This window comes from Myodes glareolus, chromosome 11, assembly GCF_982192425.1.
Source record: "Myodes glareolus chromosome 11, mMyoGla1.1, whole genome shotgun sequence".
NCBI classification, from domain to species: Eukaryota; Metazoa; Chordata; class Mammalia; order Rodentia; family Cricetidae; genus Myodes; species Myodes glareolus.
The window spans coordinates 27,068,274-27,091,038 of NC_142036.1; the positions used below are offsets into that span (position 1 = coordinate 27,068,274).

Below are 22,765 nucleotides of genomic sequence, written 5' to 3' on the forward strand. Positions count from 1 at the left end.
GTACTGGGTTTTCCTGGGATAGCAGCTAAGTTTGCCAGGAGAAGCCAGGAGCAAGCCTACTTATCAGGTAGGTTAATTGGTTAAGGAAGGGAATCACAGAGAGGGAGTAGCCTTTCCTACCCCGTCCCCGAGATGCTTGCAGCCAGGGCTTGGGGAAAGCTCACGGAGTGGGCACACCAACAGGGCTCTGGTAGCTAAAGGGCTGTCGGTGAAAGTAGGTTGGGGCAAAGAGGATCCATGCAACATCATAGGATTGGCATCAAGACGGTGATCTGGCTGAAAGCCTAGAGGACTGGTCTCTGCCTTCGACTCTGAGGTTTGTGCTGCTCCCATCTCCAGCAGCAGCCTTTGCAAGTCTCGGGGGAACAAGCAGGCTTGTTTCAAACCCTTTGCAGGCTCAGCTTTGAATTCTCATGTGACTCTGAACTTGCTACTTGTGTCTCCACCACAGGACAGGCTTACGTGAGTAACTAGTGGTCTAGCCCAGCTGGCCAGCAGGGTCTCATCAGATATCAACCACTCTAAGTCCTTTCTCCATGTGGCATTTTGGCTTCTTAGATAGAGGTCCCTCAGTCTTCCAGCTTGGTGCCCTGGAGAGTTCTTTTCTTGGTTACTGGGCATTTCTACAATGCACTGTCTCAGTCCGTCTCCTTCCACATTCTTTCAGCGGGAGTGACTGGTGTGGTAGGATTTAAGAGGATCTGAGAAATGCGACATGGAGCACGTGCCCAGCTGTGGCCTCCTGGGAAACTGTGGGAGCCCATGCCACGGCTGGGCAGAGCCATGTGGGGAGGGCCAGCCCAACCACAGTCTTGGCAGCACCTACCAGACTGACAGTGAGATCGTCTGAGAAGGGATCATTTGCTTGTGCCTGTGCCATGTTTGAGAACAGCAGCAACAACATCAACAACAATAATTAAACCAGAGAAAGGAGAAAGCAGACTTGATGATCAAAGTTAAGACTTTCTGATTTGATTCTTCTTTTTTTTTTTAAATCCTTATGACAGAAAAGTGGAAACCTACTGCCTCAGAAGCAAATGAACCTGGAGCTCAGAAGAGGCTAGGATGCTTTTCTGTTCAGTCAAGGGCAAAACATGTTACCTTCATCTAGAACAGTGGTTCTCAACCTTCTTAATGTTGTGATCCTTTAATGTAATTCCTCATGTTGGGGTGACCCCCAACCATAAAGTCATTTCATTGCTACTTCATAACTATAATTTTGCTATCGTTACGAACTGTAATGTAGATATCTGATATGTGACCTCTGTGAAAGGGTAATTTGACATCCCCCAAAGGGATTATGACCCTCAAGTTGAGAACACCTGTTCTAGATCAATTCTAAAGTTGCCAGTGGGGCTGGAGAGATGGCTCAGTGATTAGAAGCACTGACTGCTCTTCCAGAGGACCTGGGTTCAATTCCCAGCACCCACATTGCTGTGGGACAATGGTCTGTACCGTCACTTGTGTTTTAAATAAACGCTGACTGGCCAGTAACCAGGCAGGAAGTGGAGGCGGGACAACAAGAATTCTGGGAAGAGGGAAGTTTCAGTCTTCAGTCGTCACCCAGACACAGAGAATGCAAGATGTGACTGCCTTGCCAAAAAATGTACCAAGCCACGTGGCTAACACAGACAAGAATTATGGGCCAATATAAGTTGTAAGAGTTAATAAGAAGCCTGAGCTAATAGACCAATCAGTTTATAATTAATGTAGACCTCTGTGTGATTTCTTTGGGACTGAATGACTGCAGGTCTGGGTAGGACAGAAACCCCTGTCAACACCACATGGCAACTCACAACCATAACTCTAGTTCCAGGGCATCTGGCACCGTCACACAAGATGTATATGCAGGCAAAATACCAATGCACATAAAATAAAAATAAATAAATTTAAAGCTGCCAATGGTATTTTTACTATACAAAAGGCATGCTGGCCCTCTGCCCACTATAGTTTTGGGGTCCTAGGAGTGCTAAGTCATATGGTCAGTTACTAATTGCTGGATGACAGGTCTTGTCACAGCTGTGGGAAAGTGAAGAACCTGTAACAACAACCTCTGCTTGTTGGACGCCACACACTCCTGTTTGTAACGCTGGTCTCAAGTCAGCAAGCAGGCTATAGGGACTGCAACGGCTCACTGGGGAAGGACAAAAGTAGCACCTCTGGGTGCTGATGACTCAGAAACCTGGGCGTATAGATATAGAGCTTTGCTCAGGAGCACAAAGGACACTGTTGGGGAGGGCAGATCTGGCTGGCGTCCAGTCAGCAGGCTGACTATAGGACTCTGGATGAGATAAATCTCCAGCAGCCATAGGATGAACTGCATTGAGGTGTGTCTCACTACCACCAAATCGGGGACACTAAGATGTAACTTCTGACCTCATTTCACAACAAGCTGTGGTCTTGGTGAACATTATAAGGTTTAGTATCAACACAGACATCCTTAGGACATTTATTAAATGAATACACAGTGATTGATAATATATTGTCCTTTACAATTATCACTGTAATTGTTGTTATTGTTGAAGTTGCACACCCATATACTTAGGGAAGTGTGTGTGTGCACGCAAACTTCAATGAGATGCTTCAAGTGAGCTCATCCACAGTTGGAACTGCTTACCAAGCTTGTGGTGACTGAAGCACACGCTGTGCACAGTGCCCGCACTAAGCTGAGACTCCACAGACACTGTGGGGCATGCTTCTGTTCTAGGTGCTCAGAAGAGCACAGACTCCAGAAGTCTAAAGGTATCAGCATCAACTAACAACCACTTTCCCAGAGTCTCCATATGCCCACAGAAGAGCAGTTCTCAGTCTAGCAAGGGAGAGATGTCAGCAACCATCCCAAGAGTGGGATATGCAGGGAGCCCAGGCTCCAGAAAGCGGTGGGTTGCAGAGAAAAGACCGTCTACAGGGGGCGGCTGCAACAGCTAGTGTTGGAGACATGAAGCTGCCTTCTGATATGGATTAGGCTTGGCTAGAGGGGAGAGCCTAGTAAGATTCATGGGTACTGCATGGTAGAAACAAGTGCCAGGAGGGGCTGGAGAGAGGGCTCAGAAGTTAAGGGCACTTGCTGCTCTCCCAGAGGACCCCAGTTTGATTTCTAGCAACCACACGAAGGCTTGCAACTGTCTGTAATTCCAGTTCCAGGGACTCTTTTCTGGCCTACATGGGCACCAGGCAAACATGTGGTGCACATACAGATATTCAGGTAGACACTCATACATATAAAATAACCAAATAACTAAATGAGTAAAAGTGCCAGAAGGAGAGGGAAGTATGGTTTGGGTAGCCAGGAGTCCTAGCCTGAAGGAAGAGAGGAAGTCAGCTAAGGAGGCGGCGCCAGCAGGCTGGTGGTCGATGGAGACCATCTGGCGACAGGACGGAGTGAAGCTTACAGATGGGCTCTGGGAGGGCGGCCTGAAGGCGGCCTCAGGGCAGGAAGCGGAGGCTGATGTAAACTGCTGGCATGCCCTGGCCACAGTGGCTGCAGGGATGACCAGGTGATATTATCAAGCAGCACCGAGTAGTTAGGAACGGCAGGAGCCAGTGATTAAAAGCTATGGAGAGAAAGAGTTGCCATGGGCATTTCTTGTGCTTCAAAGCAGGCAAGTGGGGCGACCAGTAACAGTAAGTCATTAGCAATCGGACCGTCTGGCTAGTGTCCTTTAAATGATTAAGCTGATTTTGATGACATTTGCAAATGCCACATATCCTCAAGTACCTTCTGAATAATATAAGTGATAATCTATAATTTAAAAATTACATTTTATAAGACTCAAAGGCTTAGACAATTGGCTTGTGACACAGATTGTCTTTCCACGGTTCAGGTGGGACGCAACCCTAGATCAGGATTCCAGTCTCCTAGACTACACCCCATGCTCACCTCGCTGCCCCAGCACATAGGAAACAGTAGTTTTCCTTGACTATAATATTATATTTCTCTGTAAGCTTCTGCCCAAAACTGGGCTGAGCACTTGCTTCTCAAGAACCACATGGAGGAAATCCCTCGCAGAAGCTTTCCCAGGTCCCCAGCAGAGCCCACGCTCCCGCCCGCCAGGACTCATATCTGGAAACGTTCCTGAGCATGCTTCTGATCCCATGCTGTGGAGTTGGTGTCTGTGTATCTCAATGCACCCTTGAGGTTCCTGAGAATGAGGGCCATAGCTGCTCCCACTCTTTCCCCAGGGCCCACCACAGGGGAGGCCTCGGGTGCTTGTGGACCTGAGCTGGCATTGGTGAGGTCACTCCTGGGGCATGGAATGTCCAGCTCCTAGCCTGCAATGGGCTTCGAGGAGGGAGCTGAGCACTTCCATGGCATACCTCTTTTTCAAAGATGGGCGAATTTCCTGAGTCTGCGTGCTTGCTGGCTTCCCTCAGTCAACACCACAGACAGCACTTCTGCTGCCTTTTCAGAAGCTTCTCTTCACAGTGGGCCACACGGGAACCCGGATACAGGCTCTTCCTCTACTCAGAAGCCAAACACTACATCCCATAGACTGACAAGGCCCGTGGCAGCTCACTGTCAGGTGAGGCGCTCTGAAAATCCATTTCTGGCTTTAAATTCACAGTATCCTTCTCTGGAGACAGGCCCATGACTGGAGGATGCGCCAGGAGAGCCCAGATGAGAAAAACAGACAGAAGCCTGAGAAGCAGAGAGTCATGCAGAGTGGTCTTCACTGAGTGGGAGCCCACTGGTGGCAGCAGCCAGAGAGACGGGCCCCTCCCTATCAACAAGTCTGAATTATAAGTCATTCTTTTTATTCCACGATTTTCTTCGGCATCGTTTTTGATTCCTCCCTTTTGTAGGATTAACTTTGTTTCTATAAAATGCAACACTATAAAGAACATTATAACCCGAGTTTCTGCTTACTCAGGCTGCATGCTACCCTCATGGTTTGGCCCTCAGCTCACATCTGGGACATGTATCTTTCTGACCACATACAAGGCGTCTGACTGACTTTGAGCTCCCTGGGAATGAAGGTCAAATGCTTCAGTGTATTTTTCGCAATGCTGACCTTTAACGTGTGCCCAGCCTTTTATGACTCACTGAAGGGCACCTGAAACTAACTGGATGAGATGACGCTGGGACAGGGCTGTGACTGGCTGGTCCTTACCCATTTTATAGAGAAAGCCACTGCTAAATGACGTCCCAGGTTCTAGAGATAAGCCAACAAATTGCTGGAGACCTGCGACCTTCTTAGTATGTCCCCACCCTCAAAAATATCTTTACCAGAGACATCCACATGTGGAAAGGCCACAGGAACAGCATATTCGGTCACAGGATCAGCAGAGGCTCCAAGGTCAGGGAACCACATTTCCTTTCCCTTTCCCTGTTACTCTCTTCCTCCTACTTATCTCTCTCTCTTCAGCTTTCCAGACACAAATCAACCACAAGGACAACACAGACAGAGCATGTGTAGGTAGCTGCAGACTTGTTGATCTTTCCTTGGCCAGTGCTGTAATGCTTCAGATAATCTGCTCATGGTTTGGAAAGCTAAGATCGACCTCACGCTTGCCTGTATTCAGTCGATGAGCTATACCGTCATCGTGCCCGGGGCTAGCTCCATGAAAGGAGTGGCATCCATTTTTTATGTTTGCAAGATAGTCTTCACACTTTAAACACTATCTATTTTTCTTACCTCAAATGTGCTATATGTGCCTTGCCTTGTTCTTAATAAAGTCAATTTGGGAATTTTAAATGATTATTCCTGTATTTCTTTATGACTTTCATCTAATACACAGAAAAAGAGTCTCTGCCTGGAGGACATGGGGACATTTCTGTCTTGTGAACATTCCCACGGTCAGGGATCAGCTTGAAGCAGATTTTACAAATGCCAACAACAAAAAGCAAATAAGGAATGCATAGAATGCATTCCACTATCTGAGTCAGCACCAGGGCAGTTCTTACCTAGATGGAAGCCAGTCCCCATCACCACAGCAAATATCTGAGCACTGTAGTCCAGCATCACGAACTTGCCATTGCCCAGACATGTGACAGAAGTAAAAGGTCACAAGGAGCAGGCAGAAGACGGCAACCTCAGGGCTAGACCCTAAAATAGCTGTGGGACCTCAGGGACATCATCTCTTTGTCCTTTCTGAGGCTCTGATGCTGGAACCCAGCTGTTCCAGGGGATGTTTACTCAGGAGGAAAGAGTAGCCAAAACCTTATGACAGCGGCTTAGGGTGGCAGTAGCTTAGGGTGACCAGGTAGTTACACCCTTGAAGCCCTGGGCTGGAGAAAGACTGGTAAAGACTGGTAAGCGGAGGAGAGAGGGGGCAAGAGCTGCTCTCCAGGGTGGTGGTGGTTGGGGGGAGAAAGAGAGGGTCCTGCTGGACATGCTAAGAAAGAAATGCTTTGCAGCACGCTGTGAGACTGTGCATCCATTACTGCTCGTGTGCTGACTGAAGTCTATGGCCAAGCTCATGGTGCCCCCTTAGTAAAACCTAGTCCCGCCAGAGCAGTTCACAAGGTCTATCCTAAAACTACAGCAAGCAGTAAGAAAGGAAGTGGAGAGTGGAATTAGCCACTTCCCTGTGCAGGCAATCCTGACCATATGCCATCATCAAAAGTGTGTCGAGAGAGAGAGAGAGAGAGAGAGAGAGAGAGAGAGAGAGAGAGAGAGCGTGCATGTGTGTGTGCCCACATGCGTATATGTATGTAGGTCCTGGGGCCTCAGGAAATGAGTCTCTGAAAGTATGAATCTACTGCGCATTGAAACATACGGCTTAGGCCACCTGGTCCCCACAGGCACAGCAAATACTTCATCTGGCGTTTGGCTATAGAAGCTGTTAGCCATTTCAAAGCTGCCGAGGAGCTGATGTACTGGACATCTTGAGAGACTGCTTCCAACATGGAACGTTTCTGGGAGCTCCCTGACATGTGTCCTCAGCTAAACCCAGAACTCTTTACTCCCCAGCTTTGCTACTGCCAATTCCTTTCCAGGTGTGATGTGTCTTCCAACCTCTGCCCATACTCTAAACCCTCATCAACCCCCCACCCCGTCCCTTCACCCCCATCCCCATCCCCAAAGTCCGTGCTTGGCTGGGCTTCTCCTTTGGGAACTTATCCTTTCCATCACGCTTACAGTAGTTATTTAAACATGGTTATTAACCTCACCTTTCAATCTCTAGCCATGTAGGTAACCATGGGTTTTGGATTAGAACCCTGACCCTGCTACCAGACAATGCTGGGCCCACAGTGTGACCAGAGGGAAAGAACACAGAAGACCCATTTATAACATGCATGACCAAGTAGAAGGTGACGTGTGACTCACAAATGCCGCTGGAAGGAAAAGGACTCCGAGCTCATAGGAACGTATCATCAGCTGGGTGCCATTCTTCTCCAATGCTCCCCAGGCGGCTTTGGACAGATTCGCGCTGTGGACACAAGGACAGAGAAGGGGCTGTCTCAGAGTGGCATCTCTGTGCGGGTCAGATGTACACAGCTGCGAGAGCATTGGTCAAAAAATTTATAGCCGCAATCATGTTGATTCAGTTTTGAGCAAAACTGTGATATTGAAAGGGAAATTTAAGCCCCACTGCGCTGCAATTCTCAGGATTTATCTAATTGCTAATTAGGGATCGCTTCACCCTCATTTGAACACCCCAAGGGCAGTTATTAAAATGATTATCTTCCTTATAAGTATTTTTTCCATGTCCAAACTCCCTTTCTTTTTATAATCCTGGTATTGCTATATCTTTCCGTTGTGTTGTACATAAAAGCAGCACTTAAGAAAAATCTGTGGGGCTGAAGATGCGACTTTGTGGCTAAGCATGTGAGTCAGTGAGGATCCGCAGGAGGACAAGAGTTCGGTTTCCTGTAACCCCAGGATCTAGTGCCCTCTGCTGGCCTCCAAGATCACTGCACCCATGTGCACAGACCCATACACAGACACATACACATAACTAAGAAAAACGAATCATAAAAACCAGAAACCTTTGAAATGTTAATAGTATCATATATAAGTAGCTACTTTCTGTCTTTTGGGGGAGGGACCACAAAAGCTAATTGCTACTTTCGCTTTGAAGAAAGCAGCTCTGGGGCCACCAGCCTGGTGTTTGCAGTCAGAAGATGGCTCATTTAGAATTATGTTTAATATAGGCAAAGAGCTGTGGGTACGGCTTTTAAAAAAAAAATTCCAGCACAGCAGGAGGAAGGAGACCTGGAATAGACACAAAGGAGGTGCCAAGATCACTTTGGTTCTCATTTACACATGGATGCCAAAAAGCTGACTTCACACAAAAAGCTGAATTCACAGAAGTGGAGAGGAGCACAGCAGAGAGAGAGAGAGAGAGAGAGAGAGAGAGAGAGAGAGAGTGTCACAGGTGGCAGGGCATGAGCAGGGCTTAGGGAGAGCAGAGGAAGGCCACACAATTACTGGTGTCAAAGTGAGTCCTACTGCGCTACACTCAGTGACCAGAGCTGGAAATAGCTCCTTATACATTTATTTACTTAGGAAGGCAGGCAGGCTTTCTTGTGGTTCATAGTTTGAGGGTTCAGGCTGCTATGGCTTGGCAGTGACAATGGGTATAGCTGTGGCTGCAGGACCAGAAGGCAGTTGGATACTGTGTCAAGAGTTCAGAGGCAGAGAGGGATGAATCCTGAACCATGGGAGAGCGTGGACCACATTCAAGGTGAGTCTTCCATGTTCAGCGAAACCTTTTGGAAACATCTTCACAGACATGCCCAGAGACCTGCCTTCCAAACAGTTCTAAATTTTGACAATCCAAATTGAGCGATGTACTGTGTGTATGTGTGTGTAATCTGAGGCTAGCAGGACACAGGTGCTTTGAAGAGGGGGACTAGCTGGGGAGAAGGGATGGAGGAGAGAGGGTAATACAGAAGGAGGAAAAAATGACACTAAATGTATTTGAAAAAGCTAGAGGGAAACCATTTCTTTTATAAGACATATAATCTTATACAAAAGGATGCTCCCCAGAGCCATAGACTATTATCTAACAAAAACTCCAGTGCTAGGAAGGGGATATTTCCATTTATGTTGTTGGTCAGAAGGGTCCATGATAGTCCCCCCAAAATATAGGCTATTGCTACTGCCCTTGGTTACCTCCCAGAAATTAAAACTCTGTTGCTGAAGACTATGCACTTAGGTTGGAGGACTCGGAGGACTCAATCTGGTTCTGGTCTGGAAGCCTCCTCCTTGAGGACCAGCGCTTACGGTGTCGGAAGGGGCTATGCAAGCTGCCAAGTGAAAAGCTGTCAGTCAACAGTCCTGCCCAGCTGTAGACCCTGAGAGCTTTGCACAAGCTTTAAAAAGGGCTAAATGATATGAACTGAAGAAACATGAAGACAGAGAAGGGAATTATTTTTATTTTGACTTACCACTGTACATTGCATACAGTATTACCATAGATATGTGCAACTTTAGGAAAATTGCTGTTAATTAATAAGAGTAAACCTACTGCATAATGGGAAAATCAACCAGCAGACTGAGGTGGAAGCTGTCTTCTCAAAGGTCTCCACTTTCTGGGTAACACCCTTGAATGTCAGCAACATGATACCCAAGCCAAATGTGCCCTGGGAAAGGCATCCCATTCTTCCTGCATCAACTGTGCTCCCTCACAGTCTGTGAGTTGAGGGCTTAGCCATAGCAAGGACAAACAGAGACCATGGGGACGCGTTTGCAGATGGCTCCCTCCTACCCTGCTTTTGTACTTGCCTTCTAAGAGAATTCCAAGTATCTGCAGCCTTCAGAATTCTACCCTGAACACCGGGAGACTTGAAAGACACACGTAGGTTGTCTGGGTGACAAATCAACATTTCTTGAAATGTCATCTTTAATAATTTCTTACATTATGAGTAATGCTTTGAATCACCGGCACACAGGGCAGCCGGGACGACTGGGAATGCATTTCCAAACTCTCATGCTGTCTGCTCTAGGTGTGGGTGGCGTAGAAGCCACCAGTGTCTTCTACAGGGCAAAGTGATACCCTGTGTTCCTGGAACCCCGAAGGTGCTCCAGCTGTTCTTTTCCATTCGGACCCAGTGTCCACTGCCTTCATCAGTCCTGCTTTCTCCCGCCTCCCTCTGGACCGAGCAGCCTTCTCCTGTCTGTGTAAGCTGCAATTCCTTGCTTTTGCTATACCTGAAGTGCTGTTTGAGTATTAAAAAGGGAAGGGTTACTTCATTCTTTGAGGGATAGAATTCTATAGGGTAGGATTTAGATGAGATTGGGGACATTCAGGGTGGTGTGGCTGTTGCCAAGAGTGGGATCCAAGATGTATTAAGTTTAACTGTCCACCAGAAACTGCCCAAACTAGGAATGAAATAATAGTAAAAAAAAAAAAAAAGCAATTTTTGAGGGACAGAGGCATGTCGGTTAAAGCTCAATTAGGGCTACAGAGTTGGAAGATTGTATCTAACATAGATGTATGTGCATTTTTTCCCCCTGGGAATCTGATGTTTGCAATTGTGGCAGCTGGCAAACATAGTTTTGCAAGACTGTTTATCTTTGCCCTGACACTGGAGCGGGGAGTCTGCACAGAGCAGGTGAAAACAGACAAAGTGAGAGCAATAAGCTACAACCATGAGCATGAATAGCCACGAACACAGAAACTCAGGTCAGATTTTGTGGCCTCCAGCCTGGGTTGAGTGTCTTAAGAAGGCAGACCATACATCCCAGAACTAGATAAACATATGTAGTTAGGCACCGGCTCACAGGAGCTTTGGAGGCAGTACACAGTGACACGGTAACAGACTGTGTGTTATGAAAATGACAGTTGTCTCTCATTCACCTTCCGAACACTCCAAAGAATCTCTCCTGGGTTTATCCTAATCAGAAACATACAGGGGCAGGAATTCTGAAAAACAGCGTTCTGACAAGTAAGGGTGACTCTTATTTACCAAGTGTTAATGGCTATGTTTACACTACTCCATTGAAATCCTAGCTCCCAATTTGAGAGTCTCAGGAACTGATACATGCATAGCCCTCACGAGACAACAGTGACTTTCTAAGAGATCCCAGGAACTGCCTTGGCCTCTTCCCACCAAGTGAGGGTATGCAGTTGTTAGCTATCTGAAACCTCGGAGAAGACCTGACCTCATCGTTAACCATTACTTGACATTCCAGTCTCTGGAACTGGAATTAGAGAAATACATTCTGTTGTTTAGAAGCCACATATGGTACTTACATAGCAGTCTGAGCTGAACAATACACCAAGTCAACATTGTTAAGATGACCAAGGGCAGCATCTACAAACAGCACGGCTAGTGACGATTATTCTATCACAGCTTCTCAGGTGTGGATGCTCACTATAGGCTTAGTCTCGGCCCACAACATGAAAAATTTGCATCAACTCTTTCAGAATAAATTTATACCATCTACCATAAGGACTCTAAAGGATTCTCAGGAGACTGTATGTAAGGCACATATGGAACACACAATGTCAGGTGCCTGAAGAGCAAAGGAAGGCAAACGTTGAGCAAAGAACCCCATTGCCAGAGCAGATTGCTTATCCCTACTTCCCTACTAACAGTGACTTCCTAAGCACTTCCTATTTTCCTTTGCTTGAGGCTCTTGTCTCTAGAGGAGGTATGCGTGGGGGCGGGGTGGTCTTTCAGAACAAAATACTTTCCCAGATCAGATTCTCCAAGCCACCCTCTGCACATCTACCTGGGGGCTGCCCTGTCACCCCAAAGAGAAAAATTTTTAGTTTCCACTGGGTGCCTCCTATCAAGAGCGCTTATTTGAAAGCTCATGGTATTCTGTTGCTAACAGCTACTCAAGAGAAGGGAGACCATGAAGATGGCCTCACGGTCACACCTTGCTCCATGGATCTTTCAGAATCTAAACACTGGTGATGGAGGTAGCTGCCGCGGCCAGCGCTGGCTTGAGCATCATTAGAGCTGCTGACCTGGTCCATTGCTGAGTTTTTGTTAAAGGTGATGTGCCCTCCAGGGTGACTGCTATTACAGGGGCACATGTTGGCTGATGAAGCGTTTCTTTGCTTCCTAATCACTCAACAGTCTAGGCGGCAGCAGCTGTGCAAGGAGAAGACACAGTTTACAGACTGAAGCTGGGGCCACCATACCTCTGGAGTGTCAGACGTAGGGGACTGACATCGGTACAGACAAATGTCACACAGTGTTAACAGTGAATGGTGAAGATCATACGGAGCAGCTGCAGTGAGGAGAGAGACAGACCACAGCCACTGCTGCGTCCTGCTCCCGAATGCCCCCAGGAGCATGCCTTCTGCAAACACACACAGGGGGCACATGGTGCCTTTCCTCTGCATTGGCTCTAGGCTTCTCTGTACTGCCCTTAGACTCTTTTTCTTTCTATGGACTGCAATAACATGTCACAAAAGAAGAAAAATACTCCTACTGTAAAGGAAAAGGAAGTCTCACACTGTAAATGATTCATGTTGTATTTCAGTACACATAAGACACTAAGCTTCTGAGATTGTCAGCTCCCTCTAAAGCATCTTTCCCTATGTAGATTACCACTCAAACTATACAATAGCACTCTTTTCCTGGGCCACTGAGAACACAGGGTAGCTATCTAGGACAATTCTGCATTCTAATAGACACAATACATCTTTAACTATGATTGCTCTGATTAGAAGTGGTGTTCGGCATTTCTAATCATATCTATGCTTAATTCTCTGAAATTGTGTTTTAAAATTATGCCTTTCTTCTTTTGGCCATTTTAATTTGAAGTTTCTTTTACAATGAAGCCATTTCCTGGGCTGATGGTGTTATTTTGGAGGCAATGGAAACTTCAGGAGGTGCGGTCTGGCTGAAAGAAGTCGGCCATTAGGAGCAGGTCCTTGTTTCCTCTGTCTCTTTCTATGCCTGGTCCCCCAGTGGTAACAAGCCTCTGCCACATGTTCTGCCCCACCATGGCCCTGGGGCCATGGAGTGGACCACCACCTCTGATATGGTGAACCAAAACACGATCCCTCCTGTGAGCTGCTTTTCTCAGATGCCTTTTACAGTGATAGGAGGTCTAGCAAATGCACGTAGTGCGCTTTGGTTTATTACTGCTCTAACGTGGCATAAGGTCCATGCCTTCAAATAACATATTTACTATCCTGCTCCTGGTGATGAGGAGTTCAAAACAGGTCACGCTGGGCTACAATCTAGGTAGTGGTAGGGTCTTAAACCCCACCCCTCCGGAGGTTTTATAAAAGAATTCTGACATTTCCCCTCCCTGTTTAGGAGGTCTGTCTGTCTGTCTCCCTCCCTTCACTTTTTTTAAAGACAGGGTTTCACTATGTAGTACTGGCTGGTCTAGAACTCACAGAGATCCTCCTGCCTCTGCCTTCGAAGTATTGGGATTAAAGGCCTATACCAGCATGCCTGGCCTCCCCCAGTATTTAAAGGCTGGTTGTTTCTCTGTTCCTCCATCTTTAAGGTCAGTTCCCTTCTGTCCAGGCTCATCTGTCCAGGCCCAAATATCTCCGGCACTATGGACTTATCATAGACTGCTATTTTTGGTCAGTTTTCTAAAGAAGCCCATAACATGTTTCTAGTACGGCCCCTAGTTCAGATCCTTTACCTAGAACAGAGCTCCAAATGACTGTACCTGCCTCAGGCTTTTTGTTCCATATTGATTTCCTACGCTTCTCGGAAAGCATCCTTTCCATCAAAGCCTCAAACAAATACCACAGCCTGGCATCCAAGACACCAAGAAAGGATGGGTCTACACTCTCGAGTCTTATTTCCTGTCCACCTTCCACAACTGCTTCTGACTGTATGATGCCCTCACCCACACAGATCCGCAAGCATCCTTCCTTTGCAGGATATCTTCCACTCTGCCCACTCCTTAGAAGCCAGAGCCCTCTTCTCCCCCTTAAGCCCCTTGTCTTTCAGATGCTGCCGGCTGCTACTCCAGGCCCCAGTCTTTTCCTAACACTGAGTCCTGAAGATGTCAGGAGGCGAGAAACATCTGCTTTATTCAAGAACAACGGCTGGTTAACACGGCTCAGGAGATGCAGCTGGTTAACACGGCTCAGGAGATGCAGCTGGTTAACACGGCTCAGGAGATGCAGCTGGTTAACACGGCTCAGGAGATGCGACTGGTTAGGACGTGTGGTCAGGAAACAAACACTGCGGTTAAAGCACGAGGACATCTGAAGTCAAAAGGTGCAGGGAGAGTCTGCTGGGAGGAATGCACAGAACACAGAGGAAGGCAGGATCGGCACACTCAGAACCCGGGTCGTGTGTGTCCTGACCACACTAGTGCTATCTATGCTTTCCGTCATCAGCTCCCCTAACAGCAAACACAGTGACATCTGTCTCTTAACACACAAGTGTGTAAAGTCCCTAGCACATGAATAGTGCTTCACAGATGCTTGCTCTTACAAACATCACTGCTTTGCCTATGATTCACTAACTACAGATGTTCCACAAGGCAGATCTTCTCGGGCTTCCTGGTCAGACAGTTTTGGTATAGCTAGGTCTAAACATCACTTACCAGACTGCATCACTGATGTCACAACCACAGCATGAGTCCCCAAGGTGGAAACACAACCAAGTTCTAAGGCAGGACACACATGTAAGTCCCCTGTTGTTACTACGGAAGGTGAGAAGGTGCCAGAAACATAACAGCACGGTGAAGACACGATCAAATTTTCACATATTGAACAATCGTATGAGATTAGCTGCTAATGAGGAGCTGTGGGGGCAGCTGCGCTTTGAAAGTAATATCGCCTATCTGATGGAGAACAAGGAAATTCCAGCAGGAAAGGAAGAATGAAGATCACTCTGATCTGTCTCCAGACAGACAGATCTGAGCAGAGTGCTGCAGGAACACCACACTCAGCCTGAGCCTTTGCAAGTCTATATTCTTACAAATTGCCAAGCAGATTCTCATCAATTTACCTGATCCCTGGTCATAGGCAAACCACGATCCCCTAGTAAAGTCTCCCATATACATAGTGAACTCCAAGTGGAGGCTCTGGCATTCCACAGCACATCTTTAAATGGACTCACCTATCCTTGATCCCACAGATGCAATTTTAAGGATTTCAGACGCCATCATATCAGCATCAAGGATTCAAAATGAAAAGAATTATGGTCAAAATTCCTCCTAGCTGATAGCTCAGTGAGATTTAATCCAATTAACCAACCAAGCTAAAAACAAAAGATCAAATTAATAAAACAAAAACCAAAACCAAAACCCACAATTGGGGCTGGAGAGTCAAGGCACTTGCCAAGGAGCCCGACAACCTGAGTTTGACCCCGAGATCAACATGTTAGAAGGAGAGAACTGACTCCCTAAATCATCCTTTGGCCGCACATGTGCGTACATAGTAAGTGTAATAAAGACAACATAACTGACCTCTCCAGACAAATATCATGGCCTCCTTTTAAAAACCGCTTTTCAAATTCTAGTCAGAGCTGGTATTATGGTATCATATCAAAGAATTTTAATGGGCACTGGTTCACAACCAACGTGCTAACCAAATATTTCCTAGTATTTTGTCTTCCGCTGAAGTGGCCCTTTGTTTTGGTGGACCTCTTGTGGTGGGAAAGTTACAAATGCGAGAAGCTATAACGAGTTATGCGGATTCAACACCATCTGCTCACTGGTTAAGATGGTGGATGGATGGAATCGCCTAGGCAAAGGACACTGGGAATGAGAAAGCAGGACCCAGAAGAAGCCTGGGAAAGCTCTCACTCCTCCGCAGAACACGAAATGTATCAGGATGGGTCCTAAGAAATGAAATGTTTTATATTTTTCAAGTTTCTTTCTTTCTAGGAGAACTCTTTGCTCAAAGGAAACATTTCAACAAACAAAAGACTAGAGTCTCCAGAAGCACCAGGAAGTGCTTGGGCTCCCCTCCTCCTGTCCACTGTCACAGCAGTGGCCTTGGGAAGGAGTTTTCTGAACTTACAGGCTCCAAGGAACAGTGAGCATCACAGATGGAGCCCGACCCTTGGCAGAGAGAACAGCAGGGGTTCTTTCTCTTGGCGGCCGATGGTAGGTGTTTATTTAGCCAGGAAAGACCAACAGAACCAATGTATGGTCAGCACTAGGCTAATTTACCTCACAGGCCTCATATCCTTTGATGGCCCTGAGTTTACGAAGCCTGGTACCTTGGTGTCATTTCCTTGGTCCCACAGTGGCACAGTCTGCTGGGACCCTTTCTTATACCTTTGGAGCTTTACATTAATAGCACCAAGAATTATTGTTCTAGAGGGAATACTAGGTTACCATTGAGATAGCTTGAGGAACAGCCTTCTTGGGGCTTGCTACCAGCTCACTGGGTCTGACATCTCTAACTGCCACAGAACTGTGCCCACCTTAAGGGCAATGTGTCCCTTCCTTCCTGCTCTCAGCCTGTTACCATTCTGACCGTTCTATCCTAGTCTGGCTGAATGACTTCCTCTTTTTTGTGTAGGAGGTTCTTCTTTCTATGTGTTGCTTGTATTGGTTAATGAATAAAGAAACTGCCTTGGCCTGATAGGCCAGAACTTAGGTAGGCGGAGAAGACAGAACAGAATCCTGGGAGGAAGAAGGCAGAGTGAGAGAGAGCCATGGATCCTCCGCCTGAGACAGACGCCGGTTAGAATTTTTGCCGGTAAGCCACTGCCACATGGCAATATACAGATTAATAGAAATGGGTTAAATTAATATGTAAGAGTTAGCCAATAAGAAGTTAGAGCTAATGGGCCAAGCAGTGATTTAATGAATACAATTTCTGTGTGGTTATTTCGGGGCTAAGCTAGCTGAGCCGCTGGGACGAACAAGCAGCCTTCCTGTTAAATCTTTTCCTGCTCTCCACAGTCACATATGGTCCCATGCTTACCAGGCTGTATCAGTGTCTCACGAGAACTTCCTGCCTCCATGTTTTATTCTTCTTAGTCTATCCACAGACAGACTCCAGACAGGATGTAGAGGAAACAAAAGACAGACCCAAGATCCAGTTCGACCATTTATCAAGTGAGGAGCTTAAACCTTGCACCTTTTTCTATATCCACAGACAGCTATGACATCACCTGGGCCACTTAGAGCTCAGAAAACTGACAGTGTTATTGATCACGAATGGTATGCAGCTACAATAGACATTCTCAGTGATATTAACAGAGTACTGGGATCGCCTGGCTCCCTTGTCCCAAAACCTTCAGCGACTCCCAACCCGAAAGTCTAAAGTCTCTCACCAGTGTCCAAAGCTGTCCACAACTTCCTAGCTGTTTTCCCATGCCTTGCTATATATACAACACTCTATGCCAGCTCATAGTTCTCTCCCTACCAACCTAGTGCTTTCCCATGGCTCCTGATACAACATTCTATGCCAGCTCTTAGTTCTCTCCCCTCCTCACAAGGCCCAGGACCTTGGGGTTCATGACTTCCTCCACGTAAAGAATCCCAAGGTCTGTCACTAGTCACATTCAGGTCATTAATTTACAGAGAAACCTGCTGTCCTTCAGGTTCTGGGTGTACTGTCTCTGTTCTGTGCCAGGCTTTGCTGGGGTGTGAGGCCAAGAACTTCAGAGTTCTCTTAAAACACTTCAGCACGCTCACTCAATGTCCATTCTCCAGTCACATCCTGGAAGCTGACAATATTTCCTGGGTATCGAAGTTCCTTGGCTTCTAACCATCCAGTCTGTTCACACCAAACTCAGCCACACCAGGCAAAAGCAAATGCCACCTACGGCCTGAGTCATTGGCTGGCTCTCCTGTCCAACACTGCGTACTGTCCTATGACTGCTCAGTCTCTTATTCATCTCCTCTGCCACTTGCAAGCATACTTTCCGAACCTACTCGGGCTGTCACGCTGGGTGTGTGGGCCTTGGGATGGGATATTGGTAGCTGATCTGTGACTACTGATGATCAGATCAGGCTGTAGGGGAGTTTCAGGGTGTGTACTTATGCTATAGCAGTTGGCGGCCTCCACGGGGTACTGACTGACAGCAGCAGGGAGGACACTTAGGGGAGAAGGGGGCCAGTCCCACAGGGAAAAGCTGCATGCATCTTCAGGAAGTGGTATCTTTCATTTAACAGAAAGGATTTGATAAGTAGCACAGTTTGGCAACTGTGCCCCAAACGTCAGTGTGCTAAGGATTTGGGAGGTAGGAGTCACATGGGGTCTTCAGGTCACTGGAGGCAGGCCCTTGCGGGAGATTCTCTTCCTCGCTTTGCTTCCTGGACATGACAGAAGTGGTTTGGCTGCTCTAAGCACTTGCTATTCTCAGGTGCTATTTCACCACAGGCCTAAAGACTTCACTGCGCTGCCGCCTGGCTCGCTTAGCAAAGACCATTAGCTACAGCCATGGTGGGAGCATTTGGGGGCGGTGGTACTGGAGACAGAACCTAAGGCCACACACACATAAGGCACGGAACTATATCCCCAGCCTTCTTCTCAGTTTTCACTTTGAGAAAGGGTTTCACTAAGTTGCCCAGATCGTCCTTGAACCTGTGATCTTTCTGTTTCAGCCTCCTGAGTAGCTGGGATGAGAGGCCTGTGTCTGGCTGGGCCAGAAATGAAAATCAAGCTAGGCAGGAAGCCAGGAAACACTGGGCAGTGGGCCTGGAGAGAGGTCAGTGGGGTCTGGTCCAGGAGCAGTACCTACCAGCCGGGAGGAAAACTGGGCCCCTGTGGCTCACCAGGCAAGGGGGCTGTAGGAGCCTATGGGCTGTGCTCACCCCAGGGCTCCTATCAGCAGTGCCATTCTCAGAACACAGGTCAAAGGGATGACATGGACTAGATCCCAAGTCCCTGGGTACAGGGGCCACACCTGCACTATTAAATCCATAACCAAAGTTTAAGTACAAAATATTTACAATGGACTATCAGGAGCTGAATTTCAGAGCTCCTTACCAAACACACTGTATCATTTGGCACACACTATTTAAGTTCTCTGTGCTTTTTTTTTACAGCCCTAGAATGAGGATAAGACCAGTACCCAGCTCCTAGAGGAGGGGTGCTTATCCAGCACATAGTAAACACTATACAAGGTACAGCTAACATATGTATGGTTTTCCTCTGGAGGCCAGTCCTTGGAGGGGGGCTACACAGCATCTCTTCTCACGCCACAAGCACACCTCACGACTATGAGTGTCAGCACACAAAGGGCTTCCAGGCCCTAGGGGAGGGTCTCAAACATTTTCCCACCAGGGACAGTGTTTCTGGAGGCTGGTTCACGTGGGCATGAACAAAGAAATGCTGTCTTTGCTCGGCTTGTACCAAAATGCAAGAAAGCGAAGGTGGTCAGTGGCCTCAAATCATCTCTACAGTACAAAAGAAATCATTTACAGACTGTAGGGTAGGGCAGACAGCATTATTTGTAACAAAGTATGCAAGGCGTACCAAAGAATCCTGGTTATCTTGGGGGCGCCAGGCAACCAGGTCTACTAAATAACATCTACAAGTATTCTTTTGTGTGATCCGATTTGATTTCCTCCAAAAATTACAGACAAAGGAAGGGGAAAACCCCCGCTGTTTCACACTCTAAGGAGCAGACAGCAGGGAGGCAGAATTACAGAGTGATACAGCGACGCAGAGGAGGGAATGTCTTTTATAGTCCTCCAAAAAGCCAACAGCGATTTTGTAGTCAAGCACTTGTCTCTCTTTCTCTGAGTGGCAGCACCAGCATTTCTGCTCATCTCTATCAAACAGTGCCTGTCCGTTGCTAGGCAACCATAACAGTGCTCCAGCTAGTGTTAGTAACCATCTTATTTCTTGCCTCCCACAATGCATAGCTTCCATAATTGTTCTCAACGGGTTTGCCAGCTACATCTAGGCCCAATCTTCTTAGTCAACGTTTCTTCCTAAAGCTCGGTTTCTTGCTTACTTTATGCTGCAGTAAAAATCTGACAATTGTATTTGTTGTCATGTACTGGAAATTTCCGTATCAACAGGATGCACATCAAACAAGGGATGATTTCATGGTAGGATCAAAACAGATGGAAAGAAAAATCTTATTAAAACCATAAAGAACTTGCCATAGAAGCAAACAGTCAGACAAAGGAGGAAATAGCCAACCTCTTGTCAAACTAGCTAAACTCGTAGCTATAAGTTCCTGAAATACAGGCATCTGGCTAGAAGTACCTGTTGAGACAGGGTTCTCTGTGTAGCCTTGTCTTGAAACTCGCTCTGTAGACCAGGCTAGATGCAATTCTGAGATTTGCCTGCCTCTGCCTCCTGAATGCTTGCATTAAAGGCATTCAGGAAGTGCTCATCTTCAAGTTGGATAATTCTCATCAATTATCAAATTAGCCTCAGATTGCGTTTTTTTTAAAATGTAATTCATAGACAAGTCTTAAAAAAACAAACAAGTATTTGTGTGTGTGAGCATGCGCGCATGTATACTCATGCACATGCCATGCATGTACAAAAATCCACGGGAGGCTCAGAGGTGGTGGTGCACACCTTTAATCCCAGCACTTCAGAGGCAGAGACAGGTGGATCTCTGTGAGTTCGAGGTCTGGTCTACAGAGCAAGTTCCAGGATAGGCATGAAAGCTACAGAGAAACCCTATCTTGGAAAAAAAAAAAAAAGACCCATGGGAGGCCCGAAGAGTGTGCTGGATCCCCTGGGACTGGAGTTCCTGGTAACTGTGAGCCACCTGAGTAGGCTGGACACTGAGCTCTGGTACTCTGCAAGAGCAACAAGCAGTCTTTACCACTGAGCTCTCTCCAGCCCCCACAGATGAGCCTTTCAGCACATACTGTATGTTAGTGTGTGAGATATACAAACCAGATAAAGGTTTTAGACACTGATTTCATGAATCGAAAGAGCCTAACTGATTAGTGATATATGTACATATATATATGTATATATATCTATATATCTATATCTCATAGATATATATATATATATCTCATATGGCACAATGTGGCAAGATTCTCATATATTTTCTATCATTAGCTTCAGAACATTCCATTAAATCAGATGAAAAACCCACATTAGAAATGGTTTTTTTCAAAATTTAAATGACAAGGCTAGTAAATGATAATCCAAGTTGGGACTCGGATCTTGTTTCGGGTCATCTCTTCAAATAATATGGTCAGTTAGCATCCCATCCCAAGGGCACGAGGCTTGGAGAGGATCTTGGAGTTATTAAAGCTAATAAAAACCCAGGCCAACCAATGGTGATGGTTTCAAGCTGACAAAAATATTGACTAGGGTGCAGGAACAGGAATGCAGGGAAATCTACATACTGCCCACCCCCTTTCTTTTTTATACTGTGTACGTATATTACCAACTTGAAAAAGGACAGTTTTTAAAGGGTTCTTGTTCAACACTGGCATTTCAGTAAACACAGACATCACGCATGAGAGGGACCCATAATGGTACAGTAGAGCCCTCAAACCCCTATTGTCTAATGCTAGTACAGTCATGAGAGTTGACAGTGATGCTGGCGTAAATGAACCCAATACATTGCCAGCTACAGTTTTTAGTACATACAAAGATATACTGTAGACAATAACTGACAACAGTAACAAGTGGTTATGTCACTGGTGTGTGTGTGTGTGTGTGTGTGTGTGTGTGTACACACTATACAGTTTACCCATGGAGTATACTGCTCATTAAAAACAGGAATATGCTGTGTTAAGCCATAGTAGCCTCCATCAAGAGCCCAGGTTGAGCCTGGGCATGGTGGTACATGCTCTTACTCCTAGCTATTCAAAGGCTGAGATGAGAACACTGAAACGTCAAGTCCAACTTGGATAACTTAGTGAGACCCTATCTCAAACTAAAATACATTCTAAAAAAGGGGCTGGAGAGATGGCTTAGCAGTAAAGAGCACTGGCTGCCTCCAGAGAACCCTGGCTGAACTAGTATCCTCAGGGCAACTCACAACCCTCTCATTCCAGTTCCGGGACATCTGATGCCCTCATCTGGTCTGCAGAGGTACTACATGCATGCGGCACACAAACTTACATCCAGGCAAATACCCATTTACATAAAATAATACTTTTTAAAGGGAAGGGAATGTGTAGCTTGATTTTAAAACCCTTTGTTTTATAGAAAACAAAATCCTCAAGGCCAGGAAGTCAATGTCCTCACAGGTGGTTGGGAGAGAACATGTAATAAGAATGGGCAGTGAATACCACATGCAAAGAACACCCCTAAGGAGATAGATTTTTGTGTGTTAGAAACTCAGATCTTTTCAGTTCATGTAAATCTTTTATAAGACTATCATTTTTTATTAATTCTATACACCTCAACAAATACTCTGAATACGTACCAATAGTGCTCTGTTGAGAAACACACCATTTTTGTATAAACTCAAGTTGAGTACATTAAAACTCTATCTTATTCTAAAGTCCCGAATAAAGTACTTTTTTTTTTCCAAAAAACAAAAGTTTTAGTTTTAATTGTGTGTATGGTGGGGGAGTTATGGGCACTTAAGCGCAGTTACTCAGAGAGTCCAGAAGAGGGCGTTTGATTCCCTGAAGCTAGAGTTACAGGTGGCTGTGAGCCACCCAATGTGGATGCTGAGAAGCAGTACACGCTGTTAGCCACCAAGTCATCTCTCCAGCCTCAAATAAACCTTCTAAAAGTAAATACGGATTCTGGCCACTTCAAAGAATATAATTCACTGATGCTGTGCTGTGAAACAATCTTTGTACACTGTAAATATGCATTGCTTTCATTGGTTAAGAACAGCTGACTTGTCTATAGCTGGGCAGGAAGAGGTTGGGTGGGAGAGCCAGACTAGGAGGATGCTGAGAAGAAGAGCGGAGTCTGAGAAGTTGCCAGCCAGACTCGGAAGACACAACATGGAAGGTACAGAGATGAGCTAAACAAACAAGCCTTGGGGCGGCACCTAGATCTATGAATCTATCTATTCCTA

At 46.3% G+C, this 22,765-nt stretch overlaps 1 protein-coding gene across 8 annotated transcripts in view; it reads right to left on the reverse strand.

Annotated features, from left to right (window-relative positions):
- The window catches only part of Tdp1 (tyrosyl-DNA phosphodiesterase 1), a 72,116-nt gene that overhangs the window by 14,078 nt on the left and 35,273 nt on the right, over nt 1–22,765 (reverse strand). For all 8 annotated transcript variants that reach the window (XM_087911579.1, XM_087911578.1, XM_085697827.2 and 5 more), the window contains exon 14: nt 7,272–7,374. In XM_087911579.1, coding sequence (XP_087767705.1) covers nt 7,272–7,374 — 103 coding nt within the window. The remainder of the gene's footprint in view (nt 1–7,271; nt 7,375–22,765) is intronic.